Source organism: Kryptolebias marmoratus, unplaced genomic scaffold (assembly GCF_001649575.2).
Source record: "Kryptolebias marmoratus isolate JLee-2015 unplaced genomic scaffold, ASM164957v2 Scaffold24, whole genome shotgun sequence".
In the NCBI taxonomy this organism is placed as follows: domain Eukaryota; kingdom Metazoa; phylum Chordata; class Actinopteri; order Cyprinodontiformes; family Rivulidae; genus Kryptolebias; species Kryptolebias marmoratus.
In genome coordinates, this window is record NW_023665758.1 from 41,506 (window position 1) to 61,934 (window position 20,429).

General features: G+C 37.1%; 1 protein-coding gene across 3 annotated transcripts in view; it reads left to right on the forward strand.

Moving 5' to 3' along the window:
• The window catches only part of fbxo38 (F-box protein 38), a 49,452-nt gene that overhangs the window by 19,561 nt on the left and 9,462 nt on the right, over positions 1 to 20,429 (forward strand). For 2 of the 3 annotated variants that reach the window (XM_017440526.3, XM_017440527.3), the window contains 12 exons: positions 907 to 1,077; positions 1,185 to 1,327; positions 2,023 to 2,194; positions 3,249 to 3,437; positions 3,563 to 3,721; positions 6,748 to 7,437; positions 12,638 to 12,738; positions 13,729 to 13,831; positions 14,306 to 14,472; positions 16,137 to 16,282; positions 17,764 to 17,867; positions 19,302 to 19,415. In XM_017440526.3, coding sequence (XP_017296015.1) covers positions 907 to 1,077; positions 1,185 to 1,327; positions 2,023 to 2,194; positions 3,249 to 3,437; positions 3,563 to 3,721; positions 6,748 to 7,437; positions 12,638 to 12,738; positions 13,729 to 13,831; positions 14,306 to 14,472; positions 16,137 to 16,282; positions 17,764 to 17,867; positions 19,302 to 19,415 — 2,259 coding nt within the window. The remainder of the gene's footprint in view (positions 1 to 906; positions 1,078 to 1,184; positions 1,328 to 2,022; positions 2,195 to 3,248; positions 3,438 to 3,562; positions 3,722 to 6,747; positions 7,438 to 12,637; positions 12,739 to 13,728; positions 13,832 to 14,305; positions 14,473 to 16,136; positions 16,283 to 17,763; positions 17,868 to 19,301; positions 19,416 to 20,429) is intronic. The other variant, XM_025002637.2, reaches the window with a different exon arrangement.

The following is a 20,429-nucleotide window of genomic DNA, read 5'->3' on the forward strand; positions in this document are numbered from 1 at the left end:
GTAATTATTCCTGCAGGGTATCTGATTACTGGTAAGGCATAGCTGTTTATCGCCCAGATCTTGTTCTTGCCATTGAGCTGGCTTCTCAGGACTTGCCTTATATATATATATATATATATATATATATATATATATATATATATATATACTAAGATGTGCTTCCATCCAGATGGTGTCTTTTGCAGGGAAGGCCTTGCATATTTCAGCAAGATGATCTAAACCACAGACTGCATCCAGTCCAACAGCAGGGCTTCATAGTAGAAGAGTCCAGCTGCTGAACTGACCTGCCTGCAGTCCAGACCTCACCAACTGAAAACATTGGACACTTCATGAAACAAAAAGTCCAGCAACAAATACACAGGGCTGTAGAACAGCAAGAATCTTACTTCAGACAAGAATAGGACATCATTCCCTCCAAATACTCTAGCAGCTGCTCCTCAGTTTCTAAATGTTTACAGACAGTTTTAAAAAGAGGGTATTCTTCACAGTAGGAAACTTGGACTGTGAGGAACTTTTATGAGATGTGCTGTTGCCATCAAATTTGAAGTTACATTATTTTTTCCTAAAAGAATTGCGCAATTTCTTAGTTTCAACATTTTATATGTTTACCATGCTCCTTTGTGAATAAAATATTGGTTTATGAGATTTGCAAATCAGTGCATTCTGTTTGATTTACATTTTATGCAATTTCCCAACTTTTTCAGAAATGGGTTGAATGTTTTTAAAAAATGCTTTGGACAGTGGGCAAGAATGAATGTTTTTCAGCAGGAAAGATACTTGAAAATATGGTTATGTGAAGAAGTGTCCTGGGCAAAGAACTTGTATAAAAATGTAAACTGCATAACTGCTTGAAGTTTAGTTTAATGAATCACAAGGTTATATTTGCTTGTGTGTGTTCAAATGCAGGTAAGATGGGTCACTCAGAACTTGTGAAATACGGTCTGGCTGATGTCATTGAGAACCCTGGCATCATTACTGATATTGGCGTAAAAGTGGTGAATGAGGTGTTCACCAATATTAAGTATCTACTCATCTACAACTGTCCTCATCTTCATAATCCCCACCACTGGATCACAGGTAAACTACTTGTCACATATGACAATGTTTTTCTTTAGTTTTTGACATAGAAGTTAAGTGTTATATTTTAGACTGGAACTAAATATTCTGCTTGTGTTTGTTCTCAGATCAATCCAGATGGAGCCGTCTTGTTGATCTTACTCTTGTTCGTTGTCATGCCATCAAACTGGAATCTTTTTCCCACTTCATAGAGTTACTGCCTTCTCTGGAGTTTATCTGTCTGGACCAGATGTTCAGAGAGCCGCCTAAGGTAACTCATCTCACCTATAGAATGTGTTGTGATATAATAAGTCATTTTATCCAATTAATATTTTTCTCACTGTGGAAAAAGCTTGAGATTTTCTTTGAACTTTTGACCTGCTTAGCATTGAGAATGCCTTACCAACTCAGTTTGACTCAGTTTAATGCCCACCGCCAAAGGCAAAAAGGAGATTGTGATTGCTAGTCTGTCTGTGTGTATGCATGTGTCTGTCTGTTACCAATGAATCACAACAAATTCTAACGAAACTGTCACAAAGTAATCATTTGACAAATGAGTAACTTAGATCTGGTTAAAGATAGTCGCCACAGCCAACTGATTTTGGAAAAAAAACCCACAAAAATTACTCTAACTCAGTCAGTTTTACAGATATTGACCTAAAATTTGATGTCATAGTATCTGAGACTGATCTGCAACTTTTATTCTGAGCACAAATAGATTGAGAAAGACCTTTGTTCAAAATTTTGCCAACCTTTGAGTCAACCCTCTTTGACTGTCAGGAAAATATCACTTTTAACTGGCCACTTACAGTATACTCTCTTCTTCACACTCTGTTGACATTTCAGTGAAACAGAGTAAGATTGTACCAATAATGTGCTAAACTTATATGTTCTAATTAATAAAAAATATTAGGTAGCAGATGAAGGCAATGTGTTTATGATCATTATGCATTTGGTGTCTTTTAGGGTTGTGCCAGAGTGGGTCTGAGTGCAGGCACTGGTATTGGTGTGTCCTCTGCACTAGTCAGCAACCAGAACTCGAACAATGATAATAATCAGCACCATCATCCGAATGAGGCCAACATACCTCCTGCTCCTCCTCCTGTCAACATCAACCAAAGGCAACAGCAGCAAAATGGTAAATCCAACAAAAATCTAAGTCAAGTTTAGCAAAATGTATTTATATAGTACCTTTCTCAAATAAAAATAAAGTGAAACTCACAAAAAAAACATTCAAAAACTATCAAAACAGTCCTTTCACAAAACACTTCAGTCTTTAACCCTTTACATGTACGAATTCTGCCCTGGGTTTAGCCCTTCCCATTAAGATCAGACAATTATATGTTTTACTGAAGGAAGTCCTTTGGTGTTCTTGACTATACCAATTTAAAATTGTCAAGACAGGTAACAATTTGACGTCATTGGGTATTAAAACTGACTTTATGCTAGAGGGCATGGTCTTGATTATGCAGCACATTTTAATATTGCACCATGACACTACTTGTTAGTGTAAATCCCGCACGCTGTGTTGCCCAGTCTTCATCAGATTGGACATTTATAATTTTAGTCAGGCACTGATCATATTTTATTCACAAAATACCTCGGTGTGGCAAAATGGCTCCACAGTGCCCCTTAAAGAGAATCCCTAAGGACTTGTTTCACTGAGAGCTGTGAAATTTAGTACACATGTAGAATTAAACAAGACATGCATAATTTTCTCTTGAAGATATGGTCTAAAGCCAAAAGGAAGTCAATCATTTTATATCCATATACATATCTTGAGGTATTTGCTTCATCCTTGGTGAGTATACTAATAAGACATGAGAGATTAAGGGATCAAAGCCTTGAGTTTTCATCCTAGAGTGTGGGTATGGCTGGACCTTTAATTTTGACTTCTCTCCAGGAAATCGATATGTATGATAGCACTAGACTAAATGTCCCTGCATTTCTTCATTGTTGGGAATTGATGATAGCAGGACCTGGTTTACTCAAACTGTTGTATTTTTGAAACCATAGTCTGTGCACCAGTGATGTTGGGCTTTAAGTCCCACCCCAAACATAATCATGGTATCACATGACCCTTGAAGCATGAAAAAACTAATTACTATTAAATATATTATAATAAATTACATATACACATTTTTCTTATTTATTTAATTATTTTTACTTATGGCATTTTAATTTTTTTACAGAACCAATGGAAATAAATGGGATGGAAGAAGAGGATGAAGATGATGAAGATGAGGTTGTCTATGAAGAGAAAATGGAGGCTGAGCCTCAGATAAATCTAAAAGAAGCAGAAGGTGAAATAGGGTTGGAAAATACAGCTGGGTCCAGTCATCAAGCTGGGGTGTCACAACCTCCTGATGAGGAACAAGCAGGTTTGGAACGTCTCCATTTCAAATGGTAGAAAGACTTAAACAATTTAATTATATGGATTACATTTTTTACATTACAAAATCTTCAGAGGTTTTTTTTTTCTTTATGTATTTTTCACCAACACTAGGTCCCAGTGGTTTAAGCAAGCAGTGCAGACCAGCATGTGCTGCAGCTCCCAAACCACCACTGGTCATCTCAGATTCTGATAGTGAAGAAGAAGAAGAAGGTCTTGTCTCAAGGCTAATGCCGCCTTCCTCTTTTCAGCATTCAGCTTCTTGTTCAGAAGGTGAAAGCACAACTCAGATCACACTAAAAATTCATAACCATGTTTGATGAGCTTTCTATAAAACCTAACTTTTGTTTGGCCTAGAAAAGTAACTTTTATTTTTACAGATAATCCAACTGAGGATGGCTTATTCTAAAGAAAGTACTGTTTAGTGCAGAAGTAACTCACTGGTAGCAAGGATAATTAAAGCAGCAAGCAGCAATGAATGGTCCTCGCTCCTTAGTATTGGCCTGTGCTGCAAACACTCTCTTCATTACATGGTCTTCATTATGACATTAAAGTATTTACGCACTGTGGCACTGCCCTGGATGTCTAAGCAATGTTGCAAAGACGTGTCAACTAAGACAGTCCAGCAACATTCAGAGTCTTAAGAAACTCAGGGCAGATCTTGTCCACCCCCATAGTCCTGCCACCACAGAGCTTTTTAACTACATCAGCAATCTCAGCCACAGTTATGGACAGACCCATCCTCAGCTTCTTCTATGGAAGACGTGTTGGAGGGAGTGAGAAGGTCATCAAAGTATTCCTTCCACCGCCTGGCGGCATCACTGGTTGAGTTTAGCAGCACCCCACCTCCACTATACACACCGTTGGTAAAGTTCTGCTTACCCTGCCTGATGGTTTGCCTGAATCTTCTCAGATCCGGTCAAGACTCTCTATCCAAAGCCTCACTGAACTCCTCCCACACCCAAAGCTTTTGCCTTAGCAACAGTCATGGTTGCAGCCTGCTAGGCCCGCCGATACCCTTCAGCTGCCTCAGGAGTCCTACCAGCTAACAAGGCCCAATAGCATTGCTTCTTCAGCTAGAGGGCCTTCCTCCCTCTTCTCAGTTGTTTTTCATAATCCTAGAGTACTACATCTGTATTGTGACACCTGCACCTGAGCTCTCCTTATGGCAGAATACATCTGAGGACACAGCCTGGAATGTCCAGGCCAAAAACCTTTGCCAATGATAAATAATAATTATTTAAAAACTAGTCCAAATCTGCCTATCATCTTTCCAAAAGTGTATTTTACGAGATTAAATCATAAATGTGGGGGTGGCTGCCAAGTTGAATAATAAACATGTCAAATGCAGAAAAAAAAATATTTTTAGATTCATCAATGAAATGGTCACTGCATAGCAGTGCTCATTTTGATGGTTGTCTGTCCCTTCTCCAGCAGGCCCTTCCTCACTGCTGGTTTATGTTTGCCTCCTTGTCTTGCTTTGGGAAACTGAAACTGATACTGCCATACTGCCAGAATATCAGAGTAAAAACCTAAACTCAGCAAAGGAGTCCAATGTTTTGCCATTCATTGTAATTATTTATTTTAAAATGAGATTTAAAGGGCAGAACACCCTTGATATTAACTCGTCAATAAAAAAAAAGTCATTTTATCACTGAATTTAGCAGTCTGAATGTGAAATAACCCAGAGGACTGGTACTGATCCACTCTGAGGTCTCCAAAACTCTACATCCTGTTAAAGCAGTACTTCTAGTTTTGGTCATTTTTTTAACTTGTGGAAAGTACAATGGGCATTTAACAAGAACATTACCAAACTTGTAACTTGGAGTTCTCTCAGATTCTTTTGTCTGCCTCTAACATTTTACTTTGGTTTAAAAGGGAAATAAAAGCTCTTTAACCAGTCTGTCCTGTGTGATCAAACGCTGCATTAGATGGTTGTCTGTCCCTTCTCCAACAGGCCCTTCCTCACTGCTGGTTTATGTTTGCTTCCTTGTCTTGCTTTGGGAAACTGAAACTGATAACATAAAAGCTGATTCAGATACAGGGTAATTTACACAACCCTGTGGGGCTTTGGTGACTGATCAGTAGTGACTGCAGCCAGTATATAGTAGTCTAGATGTGACAAACTTGTTTTTATCATTGTGTGAGCTATAGACCTACAGAATTACATTATGTCTATTAGGGTAAGTGTTACTGACACTAATAACAGCTAAGTGTGTTTTCTGCGTCTACCTGTCAGTACACAACTCTGACTCACCTAATTCTGAACTAAAAGGAGCTCAAACTGAATAAACTGATACATAAATACTTTTGCTTTTGGAAGGTCTAAATTTACCTAATGGTTACAGAGGTGTGTAATTGATCACTTTAACACAAAAAGTTTTTGATTTGTGAAGTATTTTCTAAAAGACAAAAAATGAGAAGGTCATGTTTTCAATGATTTATGAACTAATATGACATAATCATCTAATATACATAAAAGAGTAGTGTAGTAAAGAGTACTACACATCTTAGGCAAAACAGTTAGGATTTCTATTGCAAGTCAGTAAATTAAAAATTGTTTTTCCATTGAAACTAATGAAAAGTCACATAGTCTTAATTTTAATTTTCAAAGTTGAGACACACTCCTCTTTCCTTTTATATTTTGCAAAAAATGTTAGACTTGCATGCCATAGCTAACTGGCTCATACTCCAAAGAAATCAAATTCAAGTATAAAATAGCAACAAAACTGTTATACAACTATTACAATATAAATGTATCAAACAAAATTTCTCCTAGTTTTGTAGTCTTCACTTTTTTTTGATGTGCTGACATTTGAGATGAGACCTGATGTATCACTTCCTGTTTGCTTAACGTTCAGATTATGTGTTGGGAAGGACTTTCAGTTACTACCACATCAAATTTCAGGTCACTATCTGTAAAACTGACTAAATTATAGCCATTTTTGTGTTTGAAAAGATCAGTTGGCTTTGGCAGCCATCTTGAATTGGGTTGACTCCGAAAGTTTCAGTTGTAGATGTTGATCCAATGATTACTTTCTACAAGTTTCATTAAAATCTGTCCAATTGTTCATGAGATATTTTGCTAACAGACAGATTCACGCACAGACATGAGCAACATCATTGACATCCATCTTCGCCTTTCAGTGGTAGGAAATAATGAGGAGAGAATCTGTCTGACCGAACCACATGCAAACGTGCAGAACTCAAGTCAAATGAATTATGTGACATTATTTTAATAAAGGAATAAAATGTCTCCACCAGTATAATACAAATTGATCTAATTTTCCCCCCTTCAGGTAAAGGAAAAACACCTTTACGGCGAAACAACAACAACATGGTTCTGTCTGATCAGGTGAAGCCTCAGATGCCACACAGCAGCTGTGAGAAGAGCTGTCAAGTGACAAGTGAACAAATTAAAGCAGACATCAAGGCTGCGACTGAGAACAGCAGGAGGGCTAACAGTAAAGAAACCCCCCCAGAGACTGGCGAGGCCTCTGCAGGACCAGGATCAGGACGTGACCGTGGAAAAGTCCAAAGCACCAGCAATGCTGAGGCAGGATCAAGCACCCAAGAGAGGTCAGTCAATGTATCTGCCAGCAGGGTGCGACCTGCTGCAGCCCCCTCAGGCCGTGTGGGCGGGTGTAGGAGAGTCATTGAAGGGAATACCCCCACAGTACCCCCTGACAGGGCTGCTGGACCCATCAGGACTGGTGAAAACCGATCCAAAGAACAAAATGGGGAGAGTTTCTCAATTGATGAGGCTGGGGAGAGGAGTAATTCTGGGCCTTCCAGTATGTACAGTCAGGAGTCCAGGTGTCCTGGTCCTGGGACAACAGGACAGGATGGACATGGAAAAAGACAACCTACCACTACAGGGACCTTTATTGCTGGTTCACAGCTGAATCCCAGTCAGGACTTCCTTCCCAGGCGGCCTTTGACTCGATCCTGCACTCGCATGTCTTCTGCACCTTTGGTACCTGAAACAGGTAGGAGATTTGGCAGCAAAAATCTGGATGTGCAAATTTATAACATTATCACTCGCTTTTCAGTTTTCAGCAGCTGTTTTTGCTTGTGTTTGTGTCTGTGTGTGAAGTATCTCATAAAGAACTGGACAGATTTTATTTAACCTTTTCTAACATAATTTTTGGATGTACATTTACAACTCATTAACATTTGGAGTCACCTGCAGCTGAGTGGTCACGTTGACAGTATATCATCACTAATTCACATCATTGAGCCACCAAAGCCAGCTTGCCTTGTCACATGTTGACTGTTACAGCTGTTGCTTTGCTGCCAAGCAAGATAGTAACAGCAGTGGGTTTGTTTAAACCCCCCATGCTGCTTTGATCTATTCGGCAATCACACCGAGATAACCAGAAGGTGTCTAAGTCCCACCTTGAAGTGTTTTGTGAAAGTGCCTGTAGACACAGAGCATAGACACACACAGGCTGCAGTTTGAGGTTACAGTGACTGAATACAGTCTCATTTGTTATGAATGTCATTGTAAAGTGTGAAAAACCATAAGCATGTTATACTAATAGAACAACTGTCCCCACCTTCTCTAGTTGTTGGGAGTTGAAGCCAGCAGGAAGTGTTTTACAGAAGCTCCCATGTTGTATTTTTGGGACCAGGATCTGCAAATGTGGGTCTTTAAGTCCCGCCTAGCCCCTGCCCACAATCATGGTGTCACATGACCTTTCTTTTAAGCATTAAATAACTAATTACAGCAAACATAATAGAAAAATTAATACTTGAAAATACAGCAGGAAGGTAAGAACTACATGAATCAACAAGGTCAACGCCTAATTTAAAAAATAAAATTAAATAGCTGAGGTGTGTTTTAGTTTGTTTTGTTTTTTTTTTTCCCAAAGGAAATGTCCTGTTTGTTTACAAGAAGGAGGTGGAACTTAAAACTGGTACTGGAACCAGCTGACAGGGAAGCTGGTTCCTGCTTCAACTTCCAGGTTCCAATTAAGGGCCTACTTATTATTTCCAGTTTATGTAAAAAACACTTAGGTTGGTATGTAAACCCGGATCACATCCACATAGAAACAAATTCCATGACATTTCACGTGTTATTCCTAATTCTGCGACTCTATTTGTCCTTTTTTCATTGTGGGAATCGTAGGGCCCTAGATATTGTTACGAATTAATCGCCAGGACATGGAGGATGGCACTGAGATTAGCATACAGTTGAATTTTAAGATGTTTTCTGCTGTGAGCGGCCACTCAGCATTTGGGCTGAGTGATTATACCACCTTGATACTACTGAGGTTGGCACTTCCCTTTGGAAGAGCATGTGCTCCCTCTGCTGGGCACATGAGGACTTTTTTAAAATCTTTCCCAACTCCACCTCACCACCCTCTCACTGCTGCAGAAATGGTTGCAAAGCCCAGTCTGGGTCCTGTGCCAAATGGGGTTTGGCTTACAAAGTAAATGGAGGATAAAGACCTCTCCCTCATGCTTTCTGTAGTTGTTTGTCTCCCTCATTCATTCCAAGGCTTGGCCAAAGAGAAGTTTCTTTGGGTCATGGGCTTTAACCATGACTTCCGCTGTCTGGGAGTCCATCAGGTCTGACAGGTTTAACCTTAGGGCTCTCACACCTGAAACTGCAACTCGTGTCACATGTCATGAGCTATAGACTGCACTCTACAAGAGTGTAGGATGAAATTATTTACCACATTTTCATCTCACAGAGCAGGGTTAAGCAATTGTAAGTCAAACTGATGGTCCAATTCTGCTAAGATTTCTGCTTCATAATGGACCACAGTGTGACTGCATTAAGGGAATACACTGATTTTGAATCCTGTTTGTACATTACCTGAATAATAGATCTAGCCACCAGTGTTAATTTTGACAACAAATTTTAATTTAGTATTAGTTAAATGTCGTAAAGGAGTTACACAACTCACAGACAATAAAAGGACAATTATTTAAACAATTTAAACAATCATAAAAATGCAAAAACTAGGAGAAAAAAATAACATTATTTAAAAACATTGGCACTAATTAATAGATTCATGTTGCTTATTATTAAGAAACATTCAGAATAATCTCAAAGAAATAAGATCCAATATTTTGAGTTCAGTTCGGAGATGATTACATGCGGTCGAAGCAGTGATGAATGCTTGTTTCCCACTTTCTGCTCAAACACGGACAACAAGCAAAAGGAAAATGTTGTCGGAGCAAAGGGCATAACTACTGTTAGTTCTTTGAGTTCAGTTCAATTCAATTCAGTTTATTTATATAGCCCCTAGTCACAACAAAAGTGGTCTCAGGGCACTATATAAAAACCTGCGCATACAAACATGGAGAGTAGATTGGGTAAAGACACCAGCAGGGTGGTTAGTTTAAAAGACATATCCTGGTCAAAAATAACACCAAGGTTCTTTATGTTAGAACTGTAGGCCAAATTAATGCCATCCAGAGGAAGTGAAAGGCAGCAAAGTTTATTCCTAAGATGCTCAGGTCAAAAAACCACTACCTTTGTATTGTCTTAGCTTAAAAGCAGAAAATTAACTTCTTTGTAAGACAGAACTTAAGACAGAGCCTGGTCAAGCAGAGTTTTATAAATCAAAGTCATCCAGTCTATCTTCATAGACTCAGAAAGGCTAGTCAGCTTTGGTATACAGCTCACAATGATGCATGAGGCGTCTGCAGCCTGTTATGAACCTCAGGGCAAAGTGGTCAACAGTATTCAATGATTGGAGACATTTAGCTGAGGCAGTCATATACAGGATATCACCAGAATCAAGCAACTGTAAGAAGGCTGCTGATACCAATTTTCTTTTCGAGCTGTGAGGGAGAAATAGGATCCTTTGCAATAATAGAACTCAAGCTTCATCCTCAGTTTACTGACTAAATTGGCTATGTGTATCATTAAAGACAGCTACTTGTCAAGTGTAAAACACAGGTATTTATAGTTGACAACAAACTCAATTTGCTTACCTTAGACAGTAATAATCAATGGCGAAATCTGTGGGAGCCTTTGTGAATGCGAGAATTTCATTGCTTTAGTTTTATCTACGTTTGAAACTAGTTTGAGGGTTTGTAAACAAGAATGAACAATATTAAAAGCAGATTGTAAAAACCTTACAGTGTGTGAGAGTGAGGAAGAGAACAGCAGCATAAAAGTTATAAAATATATTTTATTAGGCAAATTGTCAAACATAATAATAATAAAATAATATTGTTATTTATATAAATGGAAAATAAAATGAGTCCTAGGACTGAACCCTGCAGAACTTCTTTTGTGATCCGAGGAGAGGAAGAGTAGCCAGCCAGCTGGATACACTGGGTTCTTTTTGACAAGTACACGGACAGTAACACTGTCCACACAACCACCCCAGTTCAGGATTTTGATACAAAAACTTTAAAAACAAGTCATTAATGCTTTAAATAAGAGAATTGGGCAACTGGGATATTTTATGGAAGTATTTAACTAAAAGAGAAGCTTGAAAACTCATTATTTTGAAATTTTAATTCATTTCTCCTTAAACTATCTCTTTCTTTCTTTCATTTTTTGCTCTTGTTTCTCTTTTTTTTAGCACTTTATTTTATGTTTCTAGTTCAAATTAAAAGAAAGCTACTAATAACTGAGGCATGACCTGTAATTTATTTGACGACTTTTGTGCCTCATAGTGAATTGTAATTATTTGAAGATACTCTAAATTTAACTATAGTTATGTGGCCTGTAATGTTTTTATTGTCTAACAAATATTTGTACTTTTTCATAAATAAACCTATTACATTAAATTTTTAGAATTAGAATTGCTAATAGCATATTTTTGATAATTGTTATAAAAGATATAAATCAATAGTTTTAAATAGGTGGAAATATAATAATTGATTAGACTGTTTCTATTGTCTTTATATTGATGTTTAATTGACTTATTAGCACTGTTTGTACACTTTAACCAACAAGAGTTAGGGACATGGTTCTCTGCTGCTGTTATTTTGTTGGTCAGAAGCTGAAAAGTTTGATTTATTTCATTGTTATTTTCTTCTGTCTTGCAAGGCAATGCGAAAAGGGCTGCGATCTAATTTTACAATTGTCATGCATACAACTTGACAAAGTTTCTCCTCTGAAAAAACAAAAGGTCTTCAAGTAGAGGAAGCTGACTGCTTGGTTTACCTCAGAGATGTGCAGATTAAAGCAGATATCAAGAAAGCTGGATAGAAAGGAAGAATTTTATGTAACCTAGAGCCAAAGCCTGCTAACATACAAGAAAGCTCTTTGTAAAAGCTAAAACTATATTATAGTTATAATTAAATTCCAAAAATCTAATACCAGAGAGGGTGAATACTTTTTCAACCCAGTGTATGTAACTAAAAATAGCTATTAATCAACTGGTTTAACTGAAATGGTTTTCACAAACAACAAACTGCACTGATAAATGGCAATAAGTATGTTTTTGAAACCTATTTTTAGTGTTTACACCACCCAAGTTGTTTTAATAAATTTCCAAATGGCTCTTTAATGCCAGGACAAAAGGGCTACTCAAAATACAAATTATTAGCTCAAGGGTGTGTAGATGTTCCCCTTCTCAAACTGTTTACTTCCTAAATGCAAAGAAATGCAAATGGAACTAGATAAATTGCATTTCTACAAAAATTCAGTATGGATGCTGAGTCACTGCTGAAATTTGTACTTAAATTAACTCAATTTTTAAAGGTAAAGCAAGCAGAACAGGAGCTAAAATCAGCAACACAGTGGCTAAAAGCTAAAATCACCAAAACTTTTGTTAAAAGTTTAATGTAACAAAACCACAGCTTAAAGCTAAAATTAACAAAACCACCTAAAATTGCACAAACCACTAAAATAAAACAATTATGACTACAGTGAACAATGTTTTTTTGAAGAAATTGAAGGGATCTCAAAGTATTTATGTAGGGAACTTTTTTGTAAATAAAGGTAAATGATATAAAAAGTATAAAACAAGTTATGAAAAGCAAAAGTCATAGTACACTATTTTCAATTTTCTGATATTTTGCGATTTACAAATAGTTTAAATAGCACAGAGTATGTGGAGGTAGCTTGAAAAAATCTCCAGAAAGAACTTTAAACAGGTAAACAATAATGTGAAAACTGACTCAGCATTCACACAACTATTAGGATATGTTTTCACCATTGAGCCTTAAAATGTTTTTTTTGCATACACTACATATGTTAACTATTTTGTGTAGATCTTTCAAGAGCAAGGCCTCGAGTGACAGTAAGGAGGAAACGAATGGCTGACAAATCCACCAGCACCTCAGACCCAGTCACTGAGGATGACCATGTGCAGGTACACACACAGAACACACTTCCTGTTCTTTTTATTGTCATTCTGACAAGGACTGAATGTTACAAGCAACCCATTTTCATGTTGTCTATCTCATTCCTATAGTGTCTATAAAAAGTATGTACCTCTAGGATGTTTTATTGCTATTAAAAATAAGTCATGGTCAATATAAATTCTACGGAAGAGGATTAGGGCCATGGAATTCTGAGAAAATAATCAGAATTCTGAGGATGTATTTTTTTTTGTTCTACCATAGCCCTAATCCTATTCTGTAAAATTGGCCTTCTTTACAAAAAAACCCAAAACAAAATAGTCAAAAAAATATCTCTCCCATCTCATTTGCTGAATCTTTTATCTCCTTCAGAGTGCTCACAGGTGTCTTGGTGGCCTCACTCACTGTTCTCCTTCTTCATGGTCACTCAGTTTGTGAGGACGGCCTGCTCTTGGTAGATTTACATGTCCCATATTCCTTCCATTTCTGATGGATTCAACAGAACTGGAGATGTTTAGAGCTCTGGAAATCTTTTTGTATCCATCTCCTGACTTGTAATTTTCAGTAATCTTTTCTCTGAGTTGAATTAGGACAGTTACTTTAAAAGAGGTGAATAAACCAGCTACTAGGGAGCACAAGCCTGTGTATCTCTTGTGGTGGTCCCAAGCCCAGGTAAATGGTGAGGGTTGTATCAAGGGCATCTGGCATAAAACACTTTTGCCAAAACTAACATACAAATACATACATCTATCATTTTTGTCTATCAGACAATCTCAGTCTAAAACGCTGGCATGAAAGGCAGCGGGTGATATGCATTCCTTTAAGGACTGCTAAGTTGTTGAATTTGTTTTTGCTTCCATTATTGCTTTTTAAACGCTTTTATGGGATAATAATGTGGTAATGATGCAATGAAACAAAATTCACGTGAGAACTGGGTGCATACAGTATGTATGTTTTAATGTTTTCTTTGTAATCTTGATAGATTAAATGTTTTTAAACAGATTTTAACCTTGAAGAGTAAGAACCTGGTGGGCATCACTCTGACCAACTGTGGAATCACTGACCTGGTCCTCAAAGATTGTCCCAAAATGATGTTCATTCATGGTAAATAACACCCTGATGTTAAATATTTTTAGATGTGTTATGTTTGTTTTGCTTTTACTATAAAGTGCCAACGGTCCAGAAATAACAGCTTTCATTTTTATTATTATTTTACACAGTTTCCAAACATGACAAAATACAAAATTTGTAGTCTAAATCCACCCATAATTTCTGTTGATTCCTATGTTTTGTTTTTTTTTAAATAAAAAAGTTTTTAAATGTGTGTTTGAACTATTGTGCTCCAGGTTTTCTGAGTTTCTTGTAAAGTTTTTCTTTGAAAAGTCCAATACCTGATCTTTAGAGGAATGGCAGGCAGGGGAGGGAGGCTGGACTGCAAATTAATAAAAGAACAAAAAGTCTAGATTAAATAAAAAATCTCCTAATGGCAAGTTTCAAAAAATTAAACCTGAACAAGTATTGTTAAGATGAATGCTGAGTATAAAATCTAACCCGTCCTTTTGCTTTCCCTCTCTGCAGCCACAAGATGTCGAGTGTTAAAGCAGCTGCGGATAGAAAGAGCACCCATAGTGAACAGGTTTGACTTTGCTCAGTGTAAGAAGCTCGATATGGAACAAGTTCTGGATCAGATACTTAGGATGCCTCCTGAGAGAAACCGGATCATCTACATGCGTCCAATGCACCAGGTATGTGATTCCTTTAACTTTAATGAAACTTTAATCTCTGTTTTTTTCAAACTTTGGAGGCTCTGGCCTGATCCAGCATGATCCAGCCTGGTTGTTGTATAGCGCCAAGTCACAACAAAAGTTGTCTCAGGGTACTGTACAAAAACATTCACATACATGATAAAATGCCAATGAGTAAAAGTTAACTATCTAAGGAATCCAGCAGATTGTGTTGAACCTTCACTTCATCACAGTCTCCCATCCTAAGCGGCTCATTGGCAACAGTGGAAAGGAAAAACTTTTCTTTTAACAGGAAGAAACCTCCAGCAGAACCAGAACCAGGCTCAGGATGAGCAGCCTTCTGCTTTGACCAGCTGGGGGACAGAGAGGACAGGAAAGAGATGCAGACAAACACAGAATGACTGGTCCAAGTGGAGTTTCTATTGGAAGAAAGACAAACCTGAAGTCTGAGAACGAAGTCCCCTTTTTTTGGAAAATATGGAACATTTTATAAATATACTTTATATAAGATGGAGCTTGATTGTTGAGAGCTTGGTATGTTAAAAGTAAAATTTTAAGTTCTATTCTGGATTTAACATGGAGCCAATGGAGAGAAGCTAAAACTGGAAAAATATGATCTCTCATCAGAACTCTGGCAGCAGCATTTTGGATCAACTGAAGACTTTTTCAATAGTTTTTTGGACATCCTGATAAAAAAGCCACTACCTCTGTTTTGTCTGAGTTTAGAAGCAAAAAATTAGGAATCATGCACATTTTTGTCTTCAAGACATGCTTGTAATCTAAGTAACTGAATTTCATGGATAAGTATAACTGACTATCATCAGCATAACAATGAAATTTTATCCCAGGCTAATACGGTGACGGTTTGGGGTAATATTAGTAGGGTGGGCTTACAATATAATAAAATGCTCAGTTTGGATTCCAACAACAGACACATCCATTTTGAAATAAAGAAAACCTGCTATAAATTGACATTTTGTCCTTTTTCAGCACAAAGACGACCTTAAAACAAACCACCACCAAAAACCAAGCTCACACAGTGCCTCTGTCAGTTGTCCAATACTTCATTCCTCTGCATTAAGAGTTTCAATTATAATTATTCAGATGATTTTTCCCCAAACAGCTTTGAATAACATTGCACCACACTCCTTGACACAAATACTAATCACACTGATAAAATAAACTCAAACAAGACATGCAATATTGAAAAGAGCAGTTTTTTAAAATGAAGCCTACTTTATTTAAAGAGAAGCTCACTCTGAAGACTTCTGGGATGTAAAAAGGTTAATAACCACCTTGTTAAAGATTTGTTAGCTACACTTATCGTTAGCCAGTCCTTTCGCTGAAACCAGGTCGCAGAAAAACTTTTTTGAATATCCTTTGGTCTGTCTGCCCCCAACCTCTTTAATTCCGTTTTTTCCTCCAAAGACATTTAGGAAAACAGGTGAGAAATTAAATAATCCACCTCGTTTATGTTTGTCTTGCTCACATGTTTCAGTTTGTCAACACAGTGCTGCTCAAAGATATGCCTGTTTGAACATCAGTGAAGTATGCCACAGGCTGGACCGATACTTGAAAAAATGTCAAATATTGGCCAATTTAGCAGCTGATCTCTAACCTGGGCTACAATGGTCTATTACCATGTTTCTCTCTTTTCTCCTTAGATTGACTCTGTGGCACTGGAGCGACAGCTCTTCCAGGGACCATATCCCTACCATATTGCTATAGTGCATGAGTTCAGCAATCCCCCAAATATACGCAACAAGGTTCGCATTCGCAGCTGGATGGACACCATAGCAAACATCAGCCAGTAAGTACTTAGTCCCTTTATAGCAAATAGAACAGCTTATTTCAGATATAATGATGACAGTGCATAGTTGGGATACTAGAGTGAAATGTTGATACATTTACATGCAGTTAACTCTGCACACATGTGACTCTGGACACTTTGAGGCTGTTTACACCTTTAAACACACCCAGAACAGACTAAGTTTGTTTTTCAGGGTCACCAAAGCATTGTCTTACAGTATATTTTGAGCTGAGCTTTATAACAAGTGTTTTAAATTACTGCAGAGCATCATATGTGTGAGAGGGAACATGTGCCATGTTTGACTTACACAATCCATGAATGTTCTGCAGATGATAGGATAGCTGTTGGGTTTGGATTGGATGTATTATTTTGTTTTTGTGTAGTTCTGTTTGAATGTTTTTGTTTTGTTTTTATTTATTTTATTTGGTCAATTTTGGTATGGTTTTTGTTGATGTGGTTAGGTTTGTTTTGTGTTGTTGTTGTTTGGTTGGTTTTGCCAGTGACTTGTTGTTTTGTCATTGTTTAATGGAAAACCTTTTAATCTTTCATCAGCAAGGGTGTGTTGACACTAAACAGTCTCACAAGTTTACTATTTTAGCCCCAGTTGTTTGACTTTTATCGTAACCTATTGAAATGTTGATTTAAAGCCATTCCACATTTATGCAGGACAAGATTAAGTTAACCCTGCATTTAAGAAAACTCAGAAAAAGAGGTAGATTAAACTTACAGACTCTGAAGTAAACCTGCTTGCTGACAGGTTTTCTCTAAGAAACGGAGTTTCTTCCATTCTTCCACCTTAAGTAGCTGTCTGACATGAGTCATTGATGTTTAATCAACCTGACTGATATCAAAGCAGAAATTGGTCTCAGTCACAAATCAGTTTTTGTTAGAAAAGTATCTTTTCTTCAGATTGACTCATAATAGACAAATAATTCTCATTCATGTCCTCTTTATTTCCCACAGTATAGCAGCAACAGTTCAGATTTGTAATATTGTTCCAACAATTGAACATCCTTGCACCTCAGCTGGAGATCTTCTAACAGAACTTCTAGGTTCCCTTTCCTGATTCTGTGGTCCAAATGCAGGAGTTCCTTTTTTGTTTTATATCTGACTGATATTAGATGCTGGCTGGATAAATCCTTCACAGGATTTTTATACTTTTGATATGATACAGTACCAGTTTTATATTTCTAATTGATGGTGTTATAGAATAAATAATCTTGAGAGATTAATTTGCGTTCATTAGTGTTTATTAGGTATTATATAAAAATCATACAGATATAAAGCAACATCATCTGGCCAGAGGCCAGTGAAGTAAAATGTAGAATTCTTGGCACTTTACAAGCTCATAAAAAAGAAACTGTGAAGTATAATAATATAGTGAACTTTTTACATTGTTTATGTGCAAGTATAAAGCCTAAACTAGGTTGCCCCTTAGTGAATCTTGAACTAATGATTGTACGGGCTTCTCTTTTTGTTAGAGAGTTAATCAAGTACGAGTTCTTCCCTGAAACTTCGAGAACAGAAGAAGATGTCAAGAAATATCCGAAATACCCATGGGGACGGGACATTTACACACTGGAAGGTAATGCTTTCAAACCAACATTTAGATTAACTGATATAAACAAATGTTTATTGGAAGTGTAATGGTACATGCATTTAGCTAGGACTGGTACATGCAACCACACAAAAAATATGTCAAAATATGCTTTTTTGTTTGTTTGTCTGTCTTCAAAATGAGTGTTAAGTTGTAGTTTGACAGCATGTAAAACTACCGTATGTCAACATCATTATTAGTTATTGAAACCATCATGACTCAGAAACAGGCCAGGAGCTTGTACCCAGGAGTGAAATGCACTGAACTGATTTCATGGAATGTTCTGTAATTACTTGAAAAGGCCCAGGAAAATGAGCACAAATATTTTTACATCTCAAATAGCTAAAATGTGGAATTGCTTTCCTACAAGAGACACATTTAAGAGGTAAGGATCATAGTAGGCTTAAGAAAGCCTAGCCTCTCTCAGCCTCTCTCTGAGAGTCCTGTTGGGTTTGAAATGCTGCAGGATGTTGTTTGGAGAAAATCCTACAGAGTTTCTCAGATACTCCAGTAACATATGGGATGACAAACTCTTTATATTTGCTTTCCTTTTCATCCCTGTTCTGTTCAGTGGTGGGTTTTTTTTTTAGATTTCCTCACTGACTTAACTGAAGTCCAGTTAGGATAGTCACATGTTTGAAGAGCTTTTTGGAGAGTAGTAGAGCTGCTGCTACTTCTCATCGAAAGGAGCCAGTTGAGGAGGTTTGGACATCTGAACCTTAGCACACCTCCCTTTGGAGGTTTCTCAAGCACCTTCCACTGGGAGTACACCCAGAACTCACTAGAGAGATGATCTATCCTCTCTGATCTGGAACACCTTGGGAGCCCCCAGTCAAAGCTGAAGAGTCTTACCGGGAAGAGGGATGTCTGGGTTTCCCTTCTAAACCTGTTGCCTCTACAACATAACCACTAGATAAGCAGGGATGAATGGATGGATGGTATTCTCACTTTGGGAAATGTTTTTTAGAAATGTATTGCCTTTTCTGTAACATGAAGTTTAGGCCAAATTATTTAAAACAAAAACATTTTTTATGTTTTGTTTATTTTTTTGTACTATTCCTACCTAAAAAAGAGGGAGACCTTTTTAGTTTGAGAGTTTATTAAACTTTTTGTTTGACACATGACCAGCAGGTTTAAATTGGATGACTAATACAGTACAATACCTTCTTTTTTTCATGATAAAGTCACCAGTTGACAGACTTCCCTTGCTGTACATGGGCTTCTACCTGAGAGCCTCCCCACCAGCAAAGGTGGTTTGTTTTTGTTTCTCTGCTTCTGGGACATTAGTTGTCTGTTTAAAATAAGTTGGGGGAGAAAAAAACAACTAGCAGTTGTTTCTTTTTCCTGTTGTACTGATCAGTGACTTCAAAAAAGAGGTCTGTTTTTTATTATGTAAATTGTCTTGTTTGATAATGTTTTCAGGAGTGGTGGATTGTGCCCCCTACAGCATGATAACAGATTTTCCCTGGCTAAGGACTCTGAGAGCAGCTGATTCCAATAGCTACGCCCGCTGTGACTTTGAGGATGATGAAAGCAGTAAGTGCAGCCTGTATATTTACATCTGGATTAGTTCAGTTCAGTTTATTTATATAGTGCCAAGTCACAACAAAAGTCATCTCAGGGCACTGTACAAAAACATTCACATACTGTACAGTATAAAACGCCAATTTGTAAAAGTTATCTATCTAAGGAAGCCAGCAGATTGTGTTGAATCTTCACTTCATCGTAGTTTCCCATCCTGAGCAGCACATTGGCAACAGAGGAAAAGCAAAAACTCCCCTTTTAACAGGAAGAACCGCCCAGCAGAACCAGGTTTAGGAAGACCAGACATCTCTAAATCTAAAACATTAGTTACACACTCAAATGTAAAAAAAACCCCAAAAAAACAACAACAAAGGGATAGAAAATAAAAGGCAAACATAACAAAAATAAAAAAATTCCTAACTATTGTCATTGGAAATTTTATAAACAGTAGTTTATATTTTGTTTCATTCTACATCTACTTTGTTCATGTGCATCTGTTCTGCATATCCTGCCACCAACACATTGTGGTATTTAGTTGACAGGGCACTCTTATTAGTAGCTAATAGTAAGACTGTAGTTAAATAATCAAAATATCTATTTTTCAAACTGATGCTTTCAACACGTAATTTAAAAGTTCAAAAGAAGTAGCTATAAAATATATTGAACTAAGTAAATACAAATTTCTCTCAAAAAGTTTAGAAGGTGTTTGCCTATTTCTTTCTCTTATGAAAACAAGCTATTCATAAAAATTTAGACAAAATTCAATGTGTAAAGAACGAGAAATGACTTCTGACTTACACTCATCTTTCCAACAACTGTTCTGTCTAAAATTTTGTTCTGTTATTACTGAATCTCTGGTATTGTTTTAAATAAGTTCTTTTCCGAGGCTCCACACACTCTGGATATCTTATTAGTAAAGACGGAGTGTTCCGTAGTGTTCCTACATTTCTTTTAAGACTCAAAGAAAACATCATTTACGCAGAAATAAAATGTTTTTTTAGTTGTGAAATCTTTTGGAAAAAAAAA